We start from the raw sequence: 25,992 nt of genomic DNA, 5'->3' as shown, positions 1-25,992 counted from the left end.
AGAGATGGTATATATAATTATCTGGATAAACAGGGTCTGATTAGTAACAGTCAACATGGACTTATGCATGGAAGGTCATATTTGACAAATCTTATTGAATTTTTTTGAAGAGGGTACGAGGAAAGTTGACGAGGGTAAAACAGTAGATGTTGTCTATATGGACTTCAGTAAGGCCTTTGACAACGTTCCACACGGAAGGTTAGTTAGGAAGGTTCAATCGTTAGGTATTAATATTGAAAGAGTAAAATGGATTCAACAGTTGCTGGATGGGAGATGCCAGAGAGTAGTGGTGGATAACTGTTTGTCAGGTTGGAGGCTGGTGACTAGCGGTGTGCCTCAGGGATCTGTACTGGGTCCAATGTTGTTTGTCATATACATTAATGATCTGGATGATGAGGTAGTAAATTGGATTAGGAAGTATGCAGATGATACTAAGATAGGTGGTGTTGTGGATAATGAAGTAGGTTTTCAAAGCTTGCAGAGATATTTAGGTCAGTTAGAAGAGTGGGCTGAACGATGGCAGATGGAGTTTAATGCTGATAAGTGTGAGGTGCTGCATTTTGGTAGGAATAATCAAAATAGGACATATATGGTATGTAAATGGTAGGGCAGAACAGAGTGATTTCGGAATAATGGAGCCTAGTTCCCTGAAGGTGGAATCTCATTTGGATAGGGTGGTGAAGAAAGCTTTTGTTATGCTGGCCTTTATAAATCAGAGCATTGAGTAGAGGAGTAGGGATGTAATGTTAAAATTTTACAAGTCATTAGTGAGGCCAAATTTGGAGTATTGTGTACAGTTCTGGTCACCAAACTATAGGAAAGATGTCAACAAAATAGAGAGAGTACAGAGGAGATTTACTAGAATGCTACCTGGGATTCAGCACCTAAGTTGCAGAGAAAGGTTGAACAAGTTAGGTCTTTATTCTTTGGAGCGTAGAAGGCTGAGGGGGGACTTGATAGAGGTATTCAAAATTATGAGGGGGATAGATAGAGATGACGTGGATAGGCTTTTTCCATTGAGAGCAGGGGGAGATTGAAACAAGAGGACATGAGTTGAGAGTTAGTGGGCAAAAGTTTAAGGGTAACATGAGGGGGAACTTCTTTACTCAGAGAGTGGTAGCTGTGTGGAACGAGCTTCCAGTAGAAGTGGTAGAGGCAGGTTCGGTATTGTCATTTAAAGTAAAATTGGATAGGTATATGGACAGGAAAGGAATGGAGGGTTATGGGCTGAGTGCGGGTCGGTGGGACTAAGTGAGAGTAAGCTTTCAGAACGGACTAGAGGGGCCGAGATGGCCTGTTTCCGTGCTGTAATTGTTATCTGGTTATAATGAGTTGAATGAACTAAACTGATTCACTGATACAGAAATGGGGTAGAAGGAATTAAACTGGGCGAAGGACAACCAGAGTAAAAGCTGACAGTGTGGCCGATGTGACAGTTTCACCTTCACATCTTCAATTCTTACAGCAGGGCAAGAGTGAGCACAGCAACAGACACGAGGCGGTCGGTCATCCCGCATCAGCGAGGTCTCCCCCAGGCAGAAACTTCGTGGCAGACAGGAGCTTCAGGGTGTGCTGTTCGAGCTCCTCTGGAGAAGCACGAAGACACGGGCAGGGCTGAGGACCAGAAAGGCAGAGCTCGGCCACAGAAACCCAGAGGTACACCAAACTGAAGTCCCTTCTAAATTGTAAGAAGTCCAGCACCGCTATCAGCTCTGAACTCACCGAGACCACGGGAACCCAGTACACCCCAAAACAGCGCAGGTACGTCTCGTCAGAAGTGGTCGCCGTGGAAGAGATGCCGTCAAAAAGACACTCCACCGAAGTGTAAACAAAACCAGAGACTCCCCTGCGCACAAAAACACAAGGACTGGGGTGCTGAACAATGGCAGCAAGTGCTCTGGACAGACCAGTCAAATGATTCAAACGGGAAACAGTTTGGCTGTACAAGAGCTGGAGGGTGCCACGTGGATGAGCTAACAGAAAAGTGGGTGTTCCCTGCAGGGTTTGGGGCTGAGTTTCTGCAAAATGGAGCTGGTGATCTGGACAGAATTAATGGAATCCTCAATGGTACAAGCAGATTCTCATCCATCAGGGAGGCGTCAGATCGATCCCATCTCCATTCTGCAGCAGGACAATGGCCAAGGTCACAAAGAACTATCTTCAGCGAAGGGAATGGGGAGTTCTGCAACAAATGGCACGGCCTCCAGAGAGCCATGATCTCAACGTCATCGAGGCTGTCTGGGATTACCGAGGGAGACAGAAACAAGCGAGACAGCCAAAGTCTGCAGAAGAACTGTGAAAAGTTCTCCAAGATGCTTGGAACAACCTACCAGCCGATTTTCTTATAAAACTGCACAACCGTGTACCTCAGAGAACTGATCTAGTTTTAAAGGCAAAGGGTGGTCACACCAAATATTGACTTTTTTTAAAGCTCTTTACTGTTCTTTATATTCAATTTTTTGATATTTAGAAACTTCTGCTTCCATTATCTTTGAAAGCACCTTTGCTGTATTGAATGTGTTTTTGTGTGCACCGTGTGCCAGTGCGCGGTAGCTCCATACCTGATAGAAGAAAACATCTTTCCTGTCAGTCCCCTCAGTGGCAAACTCTTCCACGATACCTTCCGGGCTAATGCCATGTTCTGCGCAAAGCTGCTTCCAGAATTCAAAACCAACTGTCAAGACAAAAAAAAGTTACAGAAAATTACTCAGAAATTCACCTTTACACCTGCAGCCCAGAAACTGGTGGGGAAACTCCTCACTGGGTCTCAACACCTCCCTCTGCAATTGGACGCTGGGCTTCCCAACAGTAAGGCCACAGTCAGCCAGTGTGGGCAGAAATGTCCCTCGTCCCATTACACTGAGCACTGGTGCTCCCCGAGGCTGTGAGCTCAGCCCGCTGCTGTTCGCACACGACAGCTTCACAGGATCCAGCTCAGGATGACACAACGGTGGTCGGCCTCATCAACGATGATGAGACGGGGTACAGAGAGGAAGCGGAGCGGCTGGTGGATTGGTGTGAGAAGAAGAACCCAAGCCTGAATGTGGAGAAGACAAAGGAAATCATTGAGGTGCAGACGAACCATCCCCCCCCCCCCCCCGCGCACCAAGTTCCCGGGAGTTCATATCATAGATAATGTCAGCTGGTCCCTTAATATCACCCCCCCCCCCGACCAAGAAGGCACAGCAAAGCTCCCCCGCCACCTATCTTAAATTAATTTCACATGTCAACCATTGAGAGCATCCTGACAAGTTGTATCTCCATCTGGTATGGCAGCAATCAAGCTTCAGACCAGAAGTCCCCACAAAGGATTGCGAGAACAGCTGAGAGGACCATAGGGGTCTATCAGGGACATTTATCAGGAGCAGGACCCGTAGTATTATCGAGGATGCAGCATCCTCTTTGACTTTCTACCATCAGGCAGGAGACTCCGACGCAAAAAGGCAAGAACAGTCAGGGTGGGGGAACAGTTTCTTCCCTCAGGCCATTAGGCTTCTGAACTCCCTGCTGCTTCCCATTCAAAGTGTCACCAGTTAATCTGTTCTGTACTTCCCAACACTTAATATCAAAGCACTTTAGTTTGTTATTTATGCGTGATTTTATCCTGACTTATCCTGACATCCATAAGTTGTCGTGCGTTATGTGTTTTACACCCTGGTTCAGAAAAACATCTTGTTTCTGCAGATATATATGTTTATATATATATATGTGTGTGTATAAAGTTAAACAACAATAAACTTGATTTGACTTGACTTTCCTCTGCACCCTCTCTGCTGGCTGGTGGCGTAGTGGCATCAGCGCTGGACTTCGGGGTGAGAGGTCCCGAGTTCGAATCCGGCCGGCTCCCTTGCACACTCTCCATCCGTGCTGGGTTGAGCGTCGAGCTAGCAACTCGACCTCACAAAAAAAACCTGGAGAAGGATGGGCTCTGCCAGGTTTCAGATCGCAAGTAAGATGAGCAGACCAAAAGGATCGACGCAAAGCTTGTCATGATGGCACCCCAACAACTGCACCAGGGGTTAAGGGCACACACACACCCTTGCATAATGTAAAACTATAATCGGATTCTGTGACTGTTTACCCTCATACTGCTGAAACAATCCGTCTGGGTGACATGCTTTTAATCATACGCTGGCCCGGATGCAGAACAACAGTCATTTGTGAATTTATTTATTCTTTGAAGGACATTAATGAACATCTTTTAAAGCCCCTCGTTCCTCCCTTCCCTTTGCGCTAACACAGGGTGTCAACCCAGAACGTTGTCCGGCCTTTCACCTCTGCACACACTGCTCCAGCCACTGAGCCCACCAGCAACTTCCCACAAGTGTGCGAGTTAGGACTGTCCCACCGTGAACCTGATCTGTCATTTAATTAAGAGCCTTGTTTTAACTGCAGTGTCGTTCCATCTGACAGCGGTGATCAGTCAACCCCTCGCTATGTACCCGATTTTGGCCGGAAGATATTCAAAGACTCTGCTCCCTCAGCCCGTTGAGGAACAGACACACTCTGAAAACTCACAATCCTCAAAGCAGTCTTTGTCTCATCGGCCTTACTTGTAAACACTTTATAAGCTGAAAGTTCATTGTCAAAAGTATGAATAGATTATACAAACTTGAAATTCTTCTCCTAACGGACAGCCACAAGACAGACATCCAAAAGAACCCGGTAAAAAGAGACCAACAAACACCCAGTGAGCAGAGAGAGAAAAAATCAAACTGTACCAGCAACAAAAGTAGGCAAAGAGTCCATGGACACGAGGCCCAAGCAAGCTTTGGCTCAGCGCAGAGCGGTTAGCAGAACCTGCCCAACCCTCGCCTCTTCTCCCGACACCCTGCCTTTTCAAGCCACCTGGCCCGGTGTTTACAACTTCCAAGCATCAGGTCATTCCTCACACTAAGACCCAGACCCCGTCACGTCGTCACACTCCGTCCAGACCCGGACCCCGTCACATCGTCACACTCCTTCCAGACTCGGACCCCGTCACATCGTCACACTCCATCCAGACCCGGACCCCATCCACACTCCGGACCCGGACCCGGACCCCCGTCACATCGTCACACTCCGTCGGGACCCGGACCCCCGTCACATCGTCACACTCCGTCCAGACCCGGACCCCGTCACGTCGTCACACTCCGGACCCGGACCCTGTCACGTCGTCACACTCCGTCTGGACCCGGACCCCGTCACGTCGTCACACTCCATCCGGACCCGGACCCCGTCACGTCGTCACACTCCGTCGGGACCCGGACCCCGTCACATCGTCACACTCCGTCCAGACTCGGACCCCGTCACGTCATCACACTAAGACCCAGACCCCGTCACGTCGTCACACTCCGGACCCAGACCCCGTCACGTCGTCACACTCCGGACCCGGACCCCGTCACGTCGTCACGCTCCGTCCAAACTCGGACCCCGTCACGTCGTCACACTCCGTCCGGACCCGGACCCCGTCACGTCGTCACACTCCGTCCAGACCCGGCCCCCGTCACGTCGTCACACTCCGTCCAGACCCGGACCCCGTCACGTCGTCACACTCCGTCCAGACCCGGACCCCGTCACATCGTCACGCTCCGGACCCGGACCCCGTCACGTCGTCACACTCCGTCCAGACCCGGCCCCCGTCACGTCGTCACACTCCGTCCAGACCCGGACCCCGTCACGTCGTCACACTCCGTCCAGACCCGGACCCCGTCACGTCATCACACTCCGTCCAGACTCGGACCCCGTCACGTCATCACACTCCGTCGGGACCCGGACCCCGTCACGTCGTCACACTCCGTCGGGACCCGGACCCCCGTCACGTCGTCACACTCCGGACCCGGACCCCGTCACGTCGTCACACTCCGGACCCAGACCCGGACCCCGTCACGTCGTCACACTCCAGACCCGGACCCCGTCACGTCGTCACACTCCGGACCCGGACCCCGTCACGTCGTCACGCTCCGGACCCGGACCCCGTCACGTCGTCACACTCCGTCCAGACCCGGACCCCGTCACGTCGTCACACTCCGTCCAGACCCGGACCCCGTCACATCGTCACACTCCGTCCAGACCCGGACCCCGTCACGTCATCACACTCCGTCCAGACCCGGACCCCGTCACGTCATCACACTCCGTCCGGACCCGGACCCCGTCACGTCGTCACACTCCGTCCAGACCCGGACCCCGTCACGTCGTCACACTCCGTCCGGACTCGGACCCCGTCACGTCGTCACACTCCGGACTCGGACCCCGTCACGTCGTCACACTCCGTCCAGACCCGGACCCCGTCACGTCGTCACACTCCAGACCCGGACCCCGTCACGTCGTCACACTCCGGACCCGGACCCCGTCACGTCGTCACGCTCCGGACCCGGACCCCGTCACGTCGTCACACTCCGTCCAGACCCGGACCCCGTCACGTCGTCACACTCCGTCCAGACCCGGACCCCGTCACATCGTCACACTCCGTCCAGACCCGGACCCCGTCACGTCATCACACTCCGTCCAGACCCGGACCCCGTCACGTCGTCACACTCCGTCCAGACCCGGACCCCGTCACGTCGTCACACTCCAGACCCGGACCCCGTCACGTCGTCACACTCCGGACCCGGACCCCGTCACATCGTCACACTCCGTCGGGACCCGGACCCCCGTCATGTCGTCACACTCCGGACCCGGACTCCGTCACGTCGTCACACTCCGTCGGGACCCGGACCCCGTCACGTCGTCACACTCCGTCGGGACCCGGACCCCGTCACGTCGTCACACTCCGTCCAGACCCGGACCCCGTCACGTCGTCACACTCCGTCCAGACCCGGACCCCGTCACGTTGTCACACTCCATCCAGACCCGGACCCCATCCACACTCCGGACCCGGACCCGGACCCCCGTCACATCGTCACACTCTGTCCAGACCCGGACCCCGTCACGTCGTCACACTCCGGACCCGGACCCTGTCACGTCGTCACACTCCGTCTGGACCCGGACCCCGTCACGTCGTCACACTCCGTCCGGACCCGGACCCCGTCACGTCGTCACACTCCGTCCAGACCCGGACCCCGTCACGTCGTCACACTCCGTCCAGACCCGGACCCCGTCACGTCGTCACACTCCGTCCAGACCCGGACCCCCGTCACGTCGTCACACTCCGTCGGGACCCGGACCCCGTCACGTCGTCACACTCCGTCGGGACCCGGACTCCCGTCACGTCGTCACACTCCGTCCAGACCCGGACCCCGTCACGTCGTCACACTCCATCCAGACCCGGACCCCATCCACACTCCGGACCCGGACCCGGACCCCCGTCACATCGTCACACTCCGTCCAGACCCGGACCCCGTCACGTCGTCACACTCCGGACCCGGACCCTGTCACGTCGTCACACTCCGTCCGGACCCGGACCCCGTCACGTCGTCACACTCCGTCCGGACCCGGACCCCGTCACGTCGTCACACTCCGTCCGGACCCGGACCCCGTCACGTCGTCAAACTCCGTCCGGACCCGGACCCCGTCACGTCGTCACACTCCGTCCGGACCCGGACCCCGTCACGTCGTCACACTCCGGACCCGGACCCCGTCACGTCGTCACACTCCGTCCGGACCCGGACCCCGTCACGTCGTCACACTCCGTCCAGACCCGGACCCCGTCACGTCGTCACACTCCGTCCAGACCCGGACCCCGTCACGTCGTCACACTCCGTCCGGACCCGGACCCCGTCACGTCGTCACACTCCGTCCAGACTCGGACCCCGTCACGTCGTCACGCTCCGTCCGGACCCAGACACGTCGTCACGCTCCGTCCAGACTCGGACCCAGTCACGTCGTCACGCTCCGTCCGGACCCAGACACGTCGTCACGCTCCGTCCGGACCCAGACCCAGACACGTCGTCACACTCCGTCCGGACCCAGACCCAGACACGTCGTCACGCTCCGTCCGGACCCGGACCCAGTCACGTCGTCACACTCCGTCCGGACCCAGACACGTCGTCACGCTCCGGACCCGGACCCAGACACGTCGTCACGCTCCGTCCAGACCCGGACCCAGTCACGTCGTCACGCTCCGTCCGGACCCAGACATGTCGTCACACTCTGTCCGGACCCCGTCACGTCGTCACGCTCCGTCCGGACCCGGACCCCGTCACGTCGTCACACTCCGTCCAGACTCGGACCCCGTCACGTCGTCACGCTCCGTCCGGACCCAGACACGTCGTCACGCTCCGTCCAGACTCGGACCCAGTCACGTCGTCACGCTCCGTCCGGACCCAGACACGTCGTCACGCTCCGTCCGGACCCAGACCCAGACACGTCGTCACACTCCGTCCGGACCCAGACCCAGACACGTCGTCACGCTCCGTCCGGACCCGGACCCAGTCACGTCGTCACACTCCGTCCGGACCCAGACATGTCGTCACACTCTGTCCGGACCCCGTCACGTCGTCACGCTCCGTCCGGACCCAGACACGTCGTCACGCTCCGTCCAGACTCGGACCCAGTCACGTCGTCACGCTCCGTCCGGACCCAGACACGTCGTCACGCTCCGTCCGGACCCAGACCCAGACACGTCGTCACACTCCGTCCGGACCCAGACCCAGACACGTCGTCACGCTCCGTCCGGACCCGGACCCAGTCACGTCGTCACACTCCGTCCGGACCCAGACACGTCGTCACGCTCCGGACCCGGACCCAGACACGTCGTCACGCTCCGTCCAGACCCAGACCCAGTCACGTCGTCACGCTCCGTCCGGACCCAGACATGTCGTCACACTCTGTCCGGACCCAGACACGTCGTCACACTCCGGACCCGGACCCAGACACGTCGTCACGCTCCGTCCGGACCCAGACACGTCGTCACGCTCCGTCCGGACCCAGACACGTCGTCACGCTCCGGACCCGGACCCAGACACGTCGTCACACTCCGTCGGGACCCGGACCCCGTCACGTCGTCACACTCCGTCGGGACCCGGACCCCGTCACGTCGTCACACTCCGTCCAGACCCGGACCCCGTCACGTCGTCACACTCCGTCCAGACCCGGACCCCGTCACGTTGTCACACTCCATCCAGACCCGGACCCCATCCACACTCCGGACCCGGACCCGGACCCCCGTCACATCGTCACACTCTGTCCAGACCCGGACCCCGTCACGTCGTCACACTCCGGACCCGGACCCTGTCACGTCGTCACACTCCGTCTGGACCCGGACCCCGTCACGTCGTCACACTCCGTCCGGACCCGGACCCCGTCACGTCGTCACACTCCGTCCAGACCCGGACCCCGTCACGTCGTCACACTCCGTCCAGACCCGGACCCCGTCACGTCGTCACACTCCGTCCAGACCCGGACCCCCGTCACGTCGTCACACTCCGTCGGGACCCGGACCCCGTCACGTCGTCACACTCCGTCGGGACCCGGACTCCCGTCACGTCGTCACACTCCGTCCAGACCCGGACCCCGTCACGTCGTCACACTCCATCCAGACCCGGACCCCATCCACACTCCGGACCCGGACCCGGACCCCCGTCACATCGTCACACTCCGTCCAGACCCGGACCCCGTCACGTCGTCACACTCCGGACCCGGACCCTGTCACGTCGTCACACTCCGTCCGGACCCGGACCCCGTCACGTCGTCACACTCCGTCCGGACCCGGACCCCGTCACGTCGTCACACTCCGTCCGGACCCGGACCCCGTCACGTCGTCAAACTCCGTCCGGACCCGGACCCCGTCACGTCGTCACACTCCGTCCGGACCCGGACCCCGTCACGTCGTCACACTCCGGACCCGGACCCCGTCACGTCGTCACACTCCGTCCGGACCCGGACCCCGTCACGTCGTCACACTCCGTCCAGACCCGGACCCCGTCACGTCGTCACACTCCGTCCAGACCCGGACCCCGTCACGTCGTCACACTCCGTCCGGACCCGGACCCCGTCACGTCGTCACACTCCGTCCAGACTCGGACCCCGTCACGTCGTCACGCTCCGTCCGGACCCAGACACGTCGTCACGCTCCGTCCAGACTCGGACCCAGTCACGTCGTCACGCTCCGTCCGGACCCAGACACGTCGTCACGCTCCGTCCGGACCCAGACCCAGACACGTCGTCACACTCCGTCCGGACCCAGACCCAGACACGTCGTCACGCTCCGTCCGGACCCGGACCCAGTCACGTCGTCACACTCCGTCCGGACCCAGACACGTCGTCACGCTCCGGACCCGGACCCAGACACGTCGTCACGCTCCGTCCAGACCCGGACCCAGTCACGTCGTCACGCTCCGTCCGGACCCAGACATGTCGTCACACTCTGTCCGGACCCCGTCACGTCGTCACGCTCCGTCCGGACCCGGACCCCGTCACGTCGTCACACTCCGTCCAGACTCGGACCCCGTCACGTCGTCACGCTCCGTCCGGACCCAGACACGTCGTCACGCTCCGTCCAGACTCGGACCCAGTCACGTCGTCACGCTCCGTCCGGACCCAGACACGTCGTCACGCTCCGTCCGGACCCAGACCCAGACACGTCGTCACACTCCGTCCGGACCCAGACCCAGACACGTCGTCACGCTCCGTCCGGACCCGGACCCAGTCACGTCGTCACACTCCGTCCGGACCCAGACATGTCGTCACACTCTGTCCGGACCCCGTCACGTCGTCACGCTCCGTCCGGACCCAGACACGTCGTCACGCTCCGTCCAGACTCGGACCCAGTCACGTCGTCACGCTCCGTCCGGACCCAGACACGTCGTCACGCTCCGTCCGGACCCAGACCCAGACACGTCGTCACACTCCGTCCGGACCCAGACCCAGACACGTCGTCACGCTCCGTCCGGACCCGGACCCAGTCACGTCGTCACACTCCGTCCGGACCCAGACACGTCGTCACGCTCCGGACCCGGACCCAGACACGTCGTCACGCTCCGTCCAGACCCAGACCCAGTCACGTCGTCACGCTCCGTCCGGACCCAGACATGTCGTCACACTCTGTCCGGACCCAGACACGTCGTCACACTCCGGACCCGGACCCAGACACGTCGTCACGCTCCGTCCGGACCCAGACACGTCGTCACGCTCCGTCCGGACCCAGACACGTCGTCACGCTCCGGACCCGGACCCAGACACGTCGTCACGCTCCGTCCGGACCCAGACACGTCGTCACGCTCCGTCCGGACCCAGACATGTCGTCACACTCTGTCCGGACCCAGACACGTCGTCACACTCCGGACCCGGACCCAGACACGTCGTCACGCTCCGTCCGGACCCAGACACGTCGTCACGCTCCGGACCCGGACCCAGACACGTCGTCACGCTCCGGACCCGGACCCAGACACGTCGTCACGCTCCGGACCCAGACCCAGACACGTCGTCACACTCCGTCCGGACCCAGACCCAGACACGTCGTCACGCTCCGTCCGGACCCGGACCCAGTCACGTCGTCACACTCCGTCCGGACCCAGACACGTCGTCACGCTCCGGACCCGGACCCAGACACGTCGTCACGCTCCGTCCAGACCCGGACCCAGTCACGTCGTCACGCTCCGTCCGGACCCAGACATGTCGTCACACTCTGTCCGGACCCCGTCACGTCGTCACGCTCCGTCCGGACCCGGACCCCGTCACGTCGTCACACTCCGTCCAGACTCGGACCCCGTCACGTCGTCACGCTCCGTCCGGACCCAGACACGTCGTCACGCTCCGTCCAGACTCGGACCCAGTCACGTCGTCACGCTCCGTCCGGACCCAGACACGTCGTCACGCTCCGTCCGGACCCAGACCCAGACACGTCGTCACACTCCGTCCGGACCCAGACCCAGACACGTCGTCACGCTCCGTCCGGACCCGGACCCAGTCACGTCGTCACACTCCGTCCGGACCCAGACATGTCGTCACACTCTGTCCGGACCCCGTCACGTCGTCACGCTCCGTCCGGACCCAGACACGTCGTCACGCTCCGTCCGGACCCAGACCCAGACACGTCGTCACACTCCGTCCGGACCCAGACCCAGACACGTCGTTACGCTCCGTCCGGACCCGGACCCAGTCACGTCGTCACACTCCGTCCGGACCCAGACACGTCGTCACGCTCCGGACCCGGACCCAGACACGTCGTCACGCTCCGTCCAGACCCAGACCCAGTCACGTCGTCACGCTCCGTCCGGACCCAGACATGTCGTCACACTCTGTCCGGACCCAGACACGTCGTCACACTCCGGACCCGGACCCAGACACGTCGTCACGCTCCGTCCGGACCCAGACACGTCGTCACGCTCCGTCCGGACCCAGACACGTCGTCACGCTCCGGACCCGGACCCAGACACGTCGTCACGCTCCGTCCGGACCCAGACACGTCGTCACGCTCCGTCCGGACCCAGACATGTCGTCACACTCTGTCCGGACCCAGACACGTCGTCACACTCCGGACCCGGACCCAGACACGTCGTCACGCTCCGTCCGGACCCAGACACGTCGTCACGCTCCGGACCCGGACCCAGACACGTCGTCACGCTCCGGACCCGGACCCAGACACGTCGTCACGCTCCGGACCTGGACCCAGACACGTCGTCACACTCCGTCCGGACCCAGACACGTCGTCACGCTCCGGACCTGGACCCAGACACGTCGTCACACTCCGGACCTGGACCCAGACACGTCGTCACGCTCCGTCCGGACCCAGACACGTCGTCACGCTCCGGACCCGGACCCAGACACGTCGTCACGCTCCGGACCCGGACCCAGACACGTCGTCACGCTCCGGACCTGGACCCAGACACGTCGTCACACTCCGTCCGGACCCAGACACGTCGTCACACTCCGGACCCAGACCCAGACACGTTGTCACACTCCGGCCCCAGACCCTGGCACATCATTACGATCCGGACCCAGACCCTACCCCACATTTCTGAATCGGCTCGGCGCTTTGATCGGTGAAGCCTTGCTCTCAGTTTGGCTGGACAGGCCTCAAATCTGCCTCTTCTCCACTCCACTTGCCTCAACTCTGCCTCGACCTCGTACTGATTTTGCCTCAAACATGCCTCAACCTTGCCTCTGTACAACAAAGCTCAACTCCATGGGCTTAGGGAACTCGTCACCATCATCATGTGCCTTGTTGTATGACATCATCATAATGAGCCAAGTTTTATGATGTGGGCAATCATGGTCTTCCTTCGTTCCATGATCATGATTGTTCTTGGCCAGTGGTCTGCCATTGCCTTCTGCTGGGTAGTGTCTTTATAACACAGGTGACCCTAACCCTTCAGAGATGGTCCGTCTGGCGTCAGTGGTCACATCACTAGGACTTGTGATCTTCACCGGCTGTTCATACGTCCGTCCACCACCTGCTCCCATGGGTTCCCGTGGCCCTGATCGGGACAGGGGGTGGGAGGCTAAGGTGCAAAACCTTGCCCCAGGCTGACCTGCAGTCTAACGGATCGCTGTAGTGTAGTGGTTAGCACAACACTTTACAGTACCAGTGACCCGGGTGAATTCCCATCACACGGTAGTGTAGTGATTAACACAATGTTTACAGTACCAGTGATCCGGGTTCAATTCCCATCGCATGGTAGTGTAGTGGTTAGCACAATGTTTACAGTACCAGTGATCGGGTTCGATTCCCATCACACGGTAGTGTAGTGGTTAGCACAATGTTTACAGTACCAGTGAACGGGTTCGATTCCCATCTCACGGTAGTGTAGTGGTTACCACAATGTTTTACAGTACCAGTGACCCGGGTTCAATTCCCATGACATGGTAGTGTAGTGGTTAGCACAATGTTTACAGTACCAGTGACCCGGGTTCAATTCCCATCACACGGTTGTGTAGTGGTTAGCACAATGTTTTACAGTACCAGTGACCCGGGTTCGATTCCCATCACATGGTAGTGTAGTGGTTAGGACAATGTTTACAGTACCAGTGACCCGGGTTCAATTCCCATCACACGGTAGTGTAGTGGTTAGCACAATGTTTACAGTACCAGTGACCCGGGTTCAATTCCCATCACACGGTAGTGTAGTGGTTAGCACCATGTTTACAGTACCAGCGACCTGGGTTCGATTCCCATCACACGGTAGTGTAGTGGTTAGCACAATGCTTACAGTACCAGTGACCCGGGTTCAATCCCCATCACACGGTAGTGTAGTGGTTAGCACAACGCTTTACAGTACCAGTGACCCGGGTTCGATTCCCATCACAGGGTAGTGTAGTGGTTAGCACAACGTTTTACAGTACCAGTGATCCGGGTTCGATTCCCATCACACGGTAGTGTAGTGGTTAGCACAATGTTTACAGTACCAGTAACCCGGGTTCAATTCTCATCGCATGGTAGTGTAGTGGTTAGCACAATGTTTACAGTACCAGTGACCCGGGTTCAATCCCCATCACACGGTAGTGTAGTGGTTAGCACAGTGTTCACAGTACCAGTTACCCGGGTTCAATTCTCATCACACAGTAGTGTAGTGGTTAGCACAATGTTTACAGTACCAGTGACCCGGGTTCAATCCCCATCACACGGTAGTGTAGTGGTTAGCACAATGTTTACAGTACCAGTGACCCGGGTTCAATTCTCATCACACGGTAGTGTAGTGGTTAGCACAATGTTTACAGTACCAGTGACCCGGGTTCCATTCCCATCACACGGTAGTGTAGTGGTTAGCACAATGTTTACAGTACCAGTGACCCGGGTTCAATTCCCATCACATGGTAGTGTAGTGGTTAGCACAATGTTTACAGTACCAGTGACCCGGGTTCGATTCCCATCACACAGTAGTGTAGTGGTTAGCACAATGTTTACAGTACCAGTGACCCGGGTTCGATTCCCATCACACGGTAGTGTAGTGGTTAGCACCATGTTTACAGTACCAGTGACCCGGGTTCGATTCCCATCACACGGTAGTGTAGAGGTTAGCACAACGTTTACAGTACCAGTGACCCGGGTTCAATTCCCATCACACGGTAGTGTAGTGGCTAGCACAATGTTTACAGTACCAGTGACCCGGGTTCAATTCCCATCACACGGTAGTGTAGAGGTTAATGCCGAAGAGACATGAAGGTCTTGAGTAATCTGCAAGGGATTGGATTTAATTCCAAAACGTTTCTGCCTGGGTGTACTTTACAAACAATTTAAGTCTGTAAATGAGTGAGGCTCCATTGGAGATGTGACGCAACCTCAGTTCTGACCCTGGGAAAGGCGTGGGCGCAATCTTCCACTCCCCCTCACCCACAAAAACCCATCTGCGGGGTAAACAACGGCGGCATCCTGCCTAACGCTGTTGGCACTGCAAGGTTATACACCTGCAAAGAGCACTGCTTCCAAGAGATATCTAGTGAATTGTTGTGTTCTGTGATTCTCCTCCCACTCCCTATTTCCTGCCTTTCAGGATCTTTTACCCAGGGTAGGGATATCTTGGCTGGGAAAAGATTTGCAACTAGCTCCGCAGTTCCAACAACAATGAATGTAGACAGCAAACCACAGACATATTGGCACCAACTGTGACTGTCACCAATAGAAATCAGATACTTTCATATCACTTTACAGCTATTACAAACATCTCCAAATATCGTAAAGATTACTCTATCACAAATATGTTTTTTTAATACTTTCATAACTGTATTTCAATGCAATTGGATTCTCTTGTAATCCTGCGTATAATTCTATTTATTTAAATACGTATTTCTGAGAAGGGGTCCACAGACTCCACCGGACTGCCAAAGGGGTCCATTGTACAAGAAAGATTAGGAACTTCTGCCATAACACCCCTATCGTATCTGCAGTACATCCTAGATACCCATCACTGTGTTAAAAAAAAACTGCCCTGCATATCTCCTTTGAATTCCCTCTTCCCCTCCCCTCCTCTAGTTCTGATGAAAAGTCTGGGCCCAAAATGTCACTCTCTCCCTCCCCATCTCTGGTCCCGATGAAAAGATTCAGCCCAAAAAATGTCCGTCTGTCCCCTCTAGTCCCAATGAAAGGTCTCAGCCCAAAATGTCCCCCTCCCTCTCCCCATCGCTAGCCCTCATGAAAAGTCTGGGCCCAAAGTGCCCCTCTCCCCCTCCCACCTCTAGCCCCGATGAAAGGTCTCCGCCCAAAATGTCGCAAAACACTTGCAAATTTCTGTAAACATTCTAACTGGCTGCAACACAATTTGGTATGGGGAGGGGGCGATTCACTGCACAGGATCAGCTGCAGAGACGTGTAAAACTAGTCACCTTCCAGGTGCGATGCCTCAAAAAGGCAGCGTCCCCACCACCCAGGACATGCCCTGTTCTCATTGCCACCATCAGGATGGCGGTACAGGATTATAGACAATAGACAGTAGGTGCAGGAGTAGGCCATTCAGCCCTTCTAGCCAGCACCACCATTCACTGTGATCATACACAATCAGTACCCCGTTCCTGCCCTCTCCCCATATCCCTTGACCTCGCTACGCAGAACATTCCATATATCCACCACTCTCTGGGTGAAAACGTTTTTCCGCATCTCTGTTCTAAATGGCCGACCCCTTATTCTTAAACTGTGGCCTCTAGTTCAGCGGGAACATGCTTCCTGTCTCCAGCGTGTCCAATCCCTTAATAATCTTATATGTTCCAATCAGATCCCCTCTCATCCTCTAAATTCCAGTGTATACAAGCCCAGTCGCTCCAATCTTTCAACATATGACAGTCCCGCCATTCCGGGAATTAACCTCGTGAACCTACGCTGCACTCCCTCAATAGCAAGAATGTCCTTCCTCAAATTTGGAGACCAAAACTGCACACAATACTCCAGGTGGGGTCTCACCAGGGCCCTGTACAGCTGCAGAAGGACCTCTTTACTCCTATACTCAATTCCTGTTATAAAGGCCAGCATGCCATTAGCTTTCTTCACTGCCTGCTGTACCTGCACACTTGTGTTCATTGACTGATGTACAAGAACACCTAGATCTCGTTGTGCTTCCCCTTTTCCTAACTTGACTCCATTTAGATAGTTATCTGCCTTCCTGTTCTTGCCACCACACATTTATCCACATTAAACAGCATCTGCCATACATTTGTCCGCTCACCCAACCTGTCCAAGTATTCTCATAACATCCTCCTGACATTTCACACTGCCACCCAGCTTTGTGTCATCAGCAAATTTGCTAATGTTACTTTTAATCCCTTCATCTACTAGGATGTTACCTGGGTTTCAGCACTTAAGTTACAGAGAAAGGCTGAACAAGTTAGGTCTCTATTCATTGGAGCGTAGAAGGTTGAGGGGGGATTTGATCGAGGTATTTAAAATTTTGAGAGGGATAGATAGAGTTGACGTGAATAGGCTGTTTCCATTGAGAGTAGGAGAGATTCAAACGAGAGGATATGATTTGAGAGTTAGGGGGCAGAAGTTTAAGGGAAACACGAGGGGGTATTTCTTTACTCAGAGAGTGATAGCTGTGTGGAATGAGCTTCCTGTAGAAGTAGTAGAGGCCAGTTCAGTTGTGTCATTTAAGGTAAAATTGGATAGGTATATGGACAGGAAAGGAGTGGAGGGTTATGGGCTGAGTGCGGGTAGGTGGGACTAGGTGAGATTAAGGGTTCGGCATGGACTAGGAGGGCCAAGATGGCCTGTTTCCGTGCTGTGATTGTTATATGGTTGTACGGTAAATCATTAATGTATATTGTAAACAGCTGCGGTCCCAGCACTGAATCTTGCAGTACCCCACTAGTCACAGCCTGCAATTCCAAAAGGGACCCGTTAATCGCTACTCTTTGTTTCCTGTCAGCCAGCCAATTTTCAATCCATGTCAGTACTTTGCCCCCAATACCATGTGCCCTAATTTTGCCCACTAATCTCCTATGTGGGACTTTATCAAAAGCTTCCTGTAAGTCCAGGTACACTACATCCACTGGCTCTCCCTTGTCCATTTTCATAGCTACATCCTCAAAAAACTCCAGAAGATTAGTCAAACGTGATTTTCCCTTCATAAATCCATGCTGACTTGGACTGATCCTTCTACTGCTATCCAAATGTGTTGTAATTTCCTCTTTTATAATTGACTCCAGCATCTTTCCCACCACTGGCGTCAGGCTAACCGGTCTATAATTCCCTGTTTTCTCTCTCCCTCCTTTCTTGAAAAGTGGGACAACATTAGCCACCCTCCAATCAGCAGGAACTGTTCCTGAATCTATAGAACATTAGAAAATGATTACCAATACGTCCACGATTTCTAGAGCCACCTCTTTAAGTACCCTGGGATGCAGACCATCAGGTCCCGGGGACTTATCAGCCTTCAGACTCAACAGTCTATCCAACACCGTTTCTTGCCTAATATAAATTTCCTTCAGTTCATCCTTTACCCTAGTTCCTTTGGCCACTATTACATCTGGGAGACAATTTGTGTCTTCCCTAGTGAAGACAGATCCAAAGTACCTGTTCAACTCGTCTGCCATTTCCTTGTTCCCCATAATAAATTCACCCGTTTCAGTCTGCAAGGGCTCAACTTCGGTCTTAACTAATTCTTCCCTCTTCACATACCTAAAGAAGCTTTTACTATCCTCCTTTATATTCTTGGCTAGTTTACCTTCGTACTTCATTTTTACTTGGCATATTACCTTTTTTGTTATCTTCTGTTGCTCTTTAAAAGCTTCCAAGTCCTCTGGTTTCCTGCTCATCTTTGCTATGTTATACTTCTCTTTTATTTTTATACTGCCCTTTACTTCCCTCGTCAGCCAAGGCCGCCCCTTAGGATCTTTCTTCCTCTTTGGAATGAACCGATCCTGCACCTTCTCCATTATTCCCAGAAATACCTGCCATTGTCGTTCCACTGTCTTCCCTGCTAGGGTATTGTTCCATTGAACTTTGGCCAGCTCCTCCCTCACAGCTCCATAGTTCCCTTTGTTCAACTGTGATACTGACACATCCAATTTTCCCTTCCCCTTCTCAAATTGTAGGTTAAAACATATCATATTATGGTCACTACCTCCTAATGGTTCCTTTACCTCGAGGTCCCTGATCAAATCCAGTTCATTACAAAACACTAAATCTAGAATTGCCTTCTCCCTGGTAGGCTTCAGTACAAGCTGTTCTAAGAATCCATCTCAGGGGCACTCCACAAACTCCCTTTCTTGGGGTCCAGTACCATTCTGATTCTCCCAGTCTACCTGCATGTTGAAATCCCCCATGACAACTGTATCACTACCTTTGCGACATGCCAATTTTAACTCTTCATTCAACTTACACCCTACATCCAGACTGCTGTTTGGGGGCCTGTAGATAACTCCCATTAGGGTCTTTCTACCCTTAGAATTTCTCATTTCTATGCATACTGACTCTACATCCCCTGATTCTATGTCCCCCCCGCAAGGGACTGAATATCATTCCTCACCAACAGAGCCACCCCACCCCCTCTTCCAGTCAGTCTGTCCTTTCGTTAAGATGTATATCCTTGAACATTCATTTCCCAGACCCTGTCCGCTTGAAGCCATGTCTCTGTTATTCCCACAACATCGTACTTGCCAATTTCCAACTGAGCCTCAAGCTCATCCACTTTATTCCTTATACTTCATGCATTCATATATAATACTTTTAATTTGTTACTCCCCTCTCCTTTCATATCAATTCCTATTTCACTTGGCCATACTGTATGATCTCTTCTTGAGCTTTCTACTCCATTGATTATGTTGTCCTTTTTAACTTTTCTTATTTTCACTTTCTCTCTCCCTTTAACTCCATCCTTACATTTCCAGTTCATCCCCTCCCCCCCACTACTTAGTTTAAACACATCCGTGTTGCAGTGGCAAACCTGTCTGCCAGAATGCTGGTCCCCCGCCTATTAAGGTGCAACCGTCCCTTTTGTACAATTCATCCCTATCCCCAAAACAGATCCCAGTGGTCCAAGAATGTAAATCCTTGCTTCCTGCACCAGTTCCTCAGCCACACATTCAGATCCATTATCTCCCTGTTCCTGCCCTCTCCAGCACCAGGAACTGGAAGCAAATTCTGGAAAGCTTCTTCCCCTCTGCTATCCGATTTCTGAATGGCCATTGAACCTGTGAACACTAACTCAGTACTTTTTTATTTCTATATTACCTGTTTTAAATATTATATCTATACTAACAGCAATTAAGATTTTCTGTATTATCATGAATTGCATTGTATAGCTGCCATAAAAGTCAACAGACTTCACGACACCTGTGCCGGTGATATTAAACCTGGTTCTTCTCCCTTGGTTACGGGACAGAAGCTGTCAACGCTTTGCGAATGTTCACATTCCAGCATCTGCAGTGTTCTCCACGTTAACACGGCAATCCTCTCCCTCCTTTTTAATATATACTATTTCTGTGTTTGCACAATTTTTAACCCATTCAATATGCATTACTGTAACTGATTTACTTTTCTGTCCATATTTTCATGTTTTTCATTGTACTGCTGCTGCATTTTTTAACATACAGTATTTAACGACACAAGCCGGTGATAACAACCCTGATTCAGATTTTCTACTGAGCACAACGGGAACCTGGACCCAGTGGATGGCGGACCGGGTACCGGGTGGGGAACCTGGACCCAGCGGACCGGGTACCGGGTGGGGAATCTGGACCAGCGGACCGGGGACCGGGTGGGGAACCTGGACCCAGCGGACCGGGTACCGGGTGGGGAATCTGGACCAGCGGACCGGGTACCGGGTGGGGACCCTGGACCAGCGGACAGGGGACCGGGTGGGGAATCTGGACCAGCGGACCGGGTACCGGGTGGGGAACCTGGACCAGCGGACCGGGTACCGGGTGGGGAACATGGACCCAGCGGACCGGGGACCGGGTGGGGAACCTGGACCCAGCGGACCGGGGACCGGGTGGGGAACCTGGACCAGCGGACCGGGTACCGGGTGGGGAACCTGGACCAGCGGACCGGGTACCGGGTGGGGAACCTGGACCCAGCGGACCGGGTACCGGGTGGGGAATCTGGACCAGCAGACCGGGTACCGGGTGGGGAACCTGGACCAGCGGACCGGGTATACGGGTGGGGAACCAGGACCCAGCGGACCGGGGACCGGGTGGGGAACCTGGACCAGCGGACCGGGGACCGGGTGGGGAACCTGGACCCAGCGGACCGGGGACCGGGTGGGGAACCTGGACCAGCGGACCGGGTACCGGGTGGGGAACCTGGACCAGCGGACAGGAGACCGGGTGGGGAACCTGGACCAGCGGACCGGGGACCGGGTGGGGAACCTGGACCAGCGGACCGGGTACCGGGTGGGGAACCTCGACCCAGCGGACCGGGTACCGGGTGGGGAACCTCGACCCAGCGGACCGGGTACCGGGTGGGGAACCTGGACCAGCGGACCGGGGACCGGGTGGGGAACCTGGACCAGCGGACCGGGTACCGGGTGGGGAATCTGGACCAGCGGACCGGGTACCGGGTGGGGAACCTGGACCAGCGGACAGGGGACCGGGTGGGGAACCTGGACCCAGCGGACCGGGGACCGGGTGGGGAACCTGGACCAGCGGACCGGGTACCGGGTGGGGAATCTGGACCCAGCGGACCGGGTACCGGGTGGGGAACCTGGACCAGCGGACAGGGGACCGGGTGGGGAACCTGGACCAGCGGACCGGGGACCGGGTGGGGAACCTGGACCCAGCGGACCAGGGACCGGGTGGGGAACCTGGACCAGCGGACCGGGTACCGGGTGGGGACCCTGGACCAGCGGACCGGGTAACGGGTGGGGAATCTGGACCCAGCGGACCGGGGACCGGGTGGGGAACCTGGACCCAGCGGACCGGGTACCGGGTGGGGAACCTGGACCCAGCGGACCGGGTACCGGGTGGGGAATCTGGACCAGCGGACAGGGGACCGGGTGGGGAACCTGGACCCAGCGGACCGGGTACCGGGTGGGGACCCTGGACCCAGCGGACCGGGGACCGGGTGGGGAACCTGGACCCAGCGGACCGGGTACCGGGTGGGGAACCTGGACCAGCGGACCGGGTACCGGGTGGGGAACCTGGACCAGCGGACCGGGTACCGGGTGGGGAACCTGGACCAGCGGACCGGGTACCGGGTGGGGAATCTGGACCAGCGGACCGGGTACCGGGTGGGGAACCTGGACCAGCGGACCGGGTACCGGGTGGGGAATCTGGACCAGCGGACCGGGTACCGGGTGGGGAACCTGGACCCAGCGGACCGGGGACCGGGTGGGGAACCTGGACCAGCGGACCGGGGACCGGGTGGGGACCCTGGACCAGCGGACCGGGGACCGGGTGGGGAACCTGGACCAGCGGACCGGGGACCGGGTGGGGAACCTGGACCAGAGGACCGGGTACCGGGTGGGGAACCTGGACCCAGCGGACCGGGGACCGGGTGGGGAACCTGGACCAGCGGACCGGGGACCGGGTGGGGAACCTGGACCAGCGGACCGGGTACCGGGTGGGGACCCTGGACCAGCGGACCGGGGACCGGGTGGGGAACCTGGACCCAGCGGACCGGGGACCGGGTGGGGAACCTGGACCAGCGGACCGGGGACCGGCGGACCGGGTGGGGACCCTGGACCAGCGGACCGGGGACCGGGTGGGGAACCTGGACCAGCGGACCGGGGACCGGGTGGGGAACCTGGACCAGCGGACCGGGTACCGGGTGGGGAACCTGGACCCAGCGGACCGGGGACCGGGTGGGGAACCTGGACCAGCGGACCGGGTACCGGGTGGGGAACCTGGACCCAGCGGACCGGGGACCGGGTGGGGAACCTGGACCAGCGGACCGGGTACCGGGTGGGGAACCTGGACCCAGCGGACCGGGGACCGGGTGGGAAACCTGGACCCAGCAGACCGGGTACCGGGTGGGGAACCTGGACCCAGCGGACCGGGGACCGGGTGGGGACCCTGGACCAGCGGACCGGGTACCGGGTGGGGAACCTGGACCCAGCGGACCGGGTACCGGGTGGGGAACCTGGACCCAGCGGACCGGGTACCGGGTGGGAAACCTGGACCCAGCGGACCGGGGACCGGGTGGGGAACCTGGACCAGCGGACCGGGGACCGGGTGGGGAACCTGGACCAGCGGACCGGGGACCGGGTGGGGACCCTGGACCAGCGGACCGGGGACCGGGTGGGGACCCTGGACCAGCGGACCGGGGACCGGGTGGGGACCCTGGACCAGCGGACCGGGGACCGGGTGGGGAACCTGGACCCAGCGGACCGGGGACCGGGTGGGGAACCTGGACCCAGCGGACCGGGTACCGGGTGGGGAATCTGGACCAGCGGACCGGGTACCGGGTGGGGAACCTGGACCCAGCGGACCGGGTACCGGGTGGGGAATCTGGACCCAGCGGACCGGGTACCGGGTGGGAACCTGGACCAGCGGACCGGGGACCGGGTGGGGACCCTGGACCAGCGGACCGGGGACCGGGTGGGGAACCTGGACCAGCGGACCGGGTACCGGGTGGGAACCTGGACCAGCGGACCGGGTACCGGGTGGGGAACCTGGACCAGCGGACCGGGGACCCGGTGGGGAACCTGGACCCAGCGGACCGGGGACCCGGTGGGGAACCTGGACCCAGCGGACCGGGGACCGGGTGGGAACCTGGACCAGCGGACCGGGGACCGGGTGGGGACCCTGGACCAGCGGACCGGGTACCGGGTGGGGACCCTGGACCAGCGGACCGGGTACCGGGTGGGAAACCTGGACCCAGCGGACCGGGTACCGGGTGGGGAACCTGGACCAGCGGACCGGGGACCGGGTGGGGAACCTGGACCCAGCGGACCGGGGACCGGGTGGGAAACCTGGACCCAGCGGACCGGGGACCGGGTGGGAAACCTGGACCCAGCGGACCGGGGACCGGGTGGGGAACCTGGACCAGCGGACCGGGTACCGGGTGGGGAACCTGGACCAGCGGACCGGGGACCGGGTGGGGAACCTGGACCCAGCGGACCGGGGACCGGGTGGGGAACCTGGACCAGCGGACCGGGGACCGGGTGGGGAACCTGGACCCAGCGGACCGGGGACCGGGTGGGGAACCTGGACCCAGCGGACCGGGGACCGGGTGGGGAACCTGGACCCAGCGGACCGGGTACCGGGTGGGGAACCTGGACCAGCGGACCGGGTACCGGGTGGGGAACCTGGACCAGCGGACCGGGGACCGGGTGGGGAACCTGGACCCAGCGGACCGGGGACCGGGTGGGAAACTGGACCCAGCGGACCGGGGACCGGGTGGAGAACCTGGACCCAGCGTACCGGGGACCGGGTGGGGAACCTGGACCAGCGGACCGGGGACCGGGTGGGAACCTGGACCAGTGGACCGGGGACCGGCGGACCGGGTGGGGACCGCGGACCGGGTACCGGGTGGGGACCCTGGACCAGCGGACCGGGGACCGGGTGGGGAACCTGGACCCAGCGGACCGGGGACCGGGTGGGGACCCTGGACCAGCGGACCGGGGACCGGGTGGAGAACCTGGACCAGCGGACCGGGGACCGGGTGGGGAACCTGGACCCAGCGGACCGGGGACCGGGTGGGGAATCTGGACCAGCGGACCGGGGACCGGGTGGGGAACCTGGACCCAGCGGACCGGGTACCGGGTGGGGAATCTGGATTAGCGGACCGGGTACCGGGTGGGGAAACTGGATTAGCGGACCGGGTACCGGGTGGGGAATCTGGACCAGCGGACCGGGGACCGGGTGGGGAACCTGGACCAGCGGACCGGGTACCGGGTGGGGACCCTGGACCAGCGGACCGGGGACCGGGTGGGGAACCTGGACCCAGCGGACCGGGGACCGGGTGGGGAACCTGGACCAGCGGACCGGGGACCGGGTGGGGAACCTGGACCCAGCGGACCGGGGACCGGGTGGGGACCCTGGACCCAGCGGACCGGGTACCGGGTGGGGAACCTGGACCCAGCGGACCGGGGACCGGGTGGGGAACCTGGACCCAGCGGACCGGGGACCGGGTGGGGAACCTGGACCCAGCGGACCGGGGACCGGGTGGGGAACCTGGACCCAGCGGACCGGGGACCGGGTGGGGAACCTGGACCAGCGGACCGGGGACCGGGTGGGGAACCTGGACCCAGCGGACCGGGTACCGGGTGGGGAACCTGGACCAGCGGACCGGGTACCGGGTGGGGAACATGGACCCAGCGGACCGGGGACCGGGTGGGGAACCTGGACCCAGCGGACCGGGGACCGGGTGGGGAACCTGGACCAGCGGACCGGGGACCGGGTGGGGAACCTGGACCCAGCGGACCGGGGACCGGGTGGAGAACCTGGACCCAGCGGACCGGGGACCGGGTGGGGAACCTGGACCAGCGGACCGGGTACCGGGTGGGAACCTGGACCAGTGGACCGGGGACCGGCGGACCGGGTGGGGACCGCGGACCGGGTACCGGGTGGGGAACCTGGACCAGCGGACCGGGTACCGGGTGGGGAACCTGGACCAGCGGACCGGGGACCGGGTACCGGGTGGGAAACCTGGACCAGCGGACCGGGTACCGGGTGGGGAACCTGGACCAGCGGACCGGGTACCGGGTGGGGACCCTGGACCAGCGGACCGGGTACCGGGACGGACACCCACTGAAGCGACAACCCTACAGCCTGCGGCCTAGCGCTCGGACCGCGATGCAAACACAGGGAACTGACGGTCCGCTCGTCACCGACCCCGACTTACTCTGGTTGCCGCACTGGCCCAGCTGCAGCGTTATAATTTCCCGAGGCATCGCCGCCGCCGCCGCCGCCGCCGCTCCTCCCGCCAACCGCACTGAGCATGCGCGCAAACCCGACCCCTTCGGTTCATTCCGATTGGCGGTTGGTTAGAGGTGCGATAGCGCCTCCTGCTGACCGGGAGGATTCAGGAGAGTGGTCCCAACATCTAAAACAGGTTCAATACCGCCACCTGCTGACCGGGAGGATTCAGGAGAGTGGTCCCAACATCTAAAACAGGTTCAATACCGCCCCCTGCTGACCGGGAGGATTCAGGAGAGTGGTCCCAACATCTAAAACAGGTTCAATACCGCCCCCTGCTGACCGGGAGGATTCAGGAGAGTGGTCCCAACATCTAAAACAGGTTCAATACCGCCCCCTGCTGACCGG

General features: G+C 58.5%; 1 protein-coding gene across 1 annotated transcript in view; it reads right to left on the bottom strand.

Annotated features, from left to right (window-relative positions):
• tubg1 (tubulin, gamma 1) overlaps nt 1-25,701 on the bottom strand; it is a 109,275-nt gene extending 83,574 nt beyond the window's left edge. The window contains exons 1-2 of the mRNA XM_059957816.1: nt 25,571-25,701; nt 2,562-2,674 (exon numbers count right to left, since the gene is read on the bottom strand). Coding sequence (XP_059813799.1) covers nt 2,562-2,674; nt 25,571-25,619 — 162 coding nt within the window. The 5' untranslated portion in view covers nt 25,620-25,701. The remainder of the gene's footprint in view (nt 1-2,561; nt 2,675-25,570) is intronic.
• Between the last annotated feature and the right edge of the window lie 291 nt (nt 25,702-25,992).

The sequence above is a fragment of the Hypanus sabinus genome (genome assembly GCF_030144855.1).
Source record: "Hypanus sabinus isolate sHypSab1 chromosome X1 unlocalized genomic scaffold, sHypSab1.hap1 SUPER_X1_unloc_2, whole genome shotgun sequence".
Classification (NCBI taxonomy): Eukaryota; Metazoa; Chordata; class Chondrichthyes; order Myliobatiformes; family Dasyatidae; genus Hypanus; species Hypanus sabinus.
This window is presented reverse-complemented; position numbering and strand designations above follow the sequence as displayed.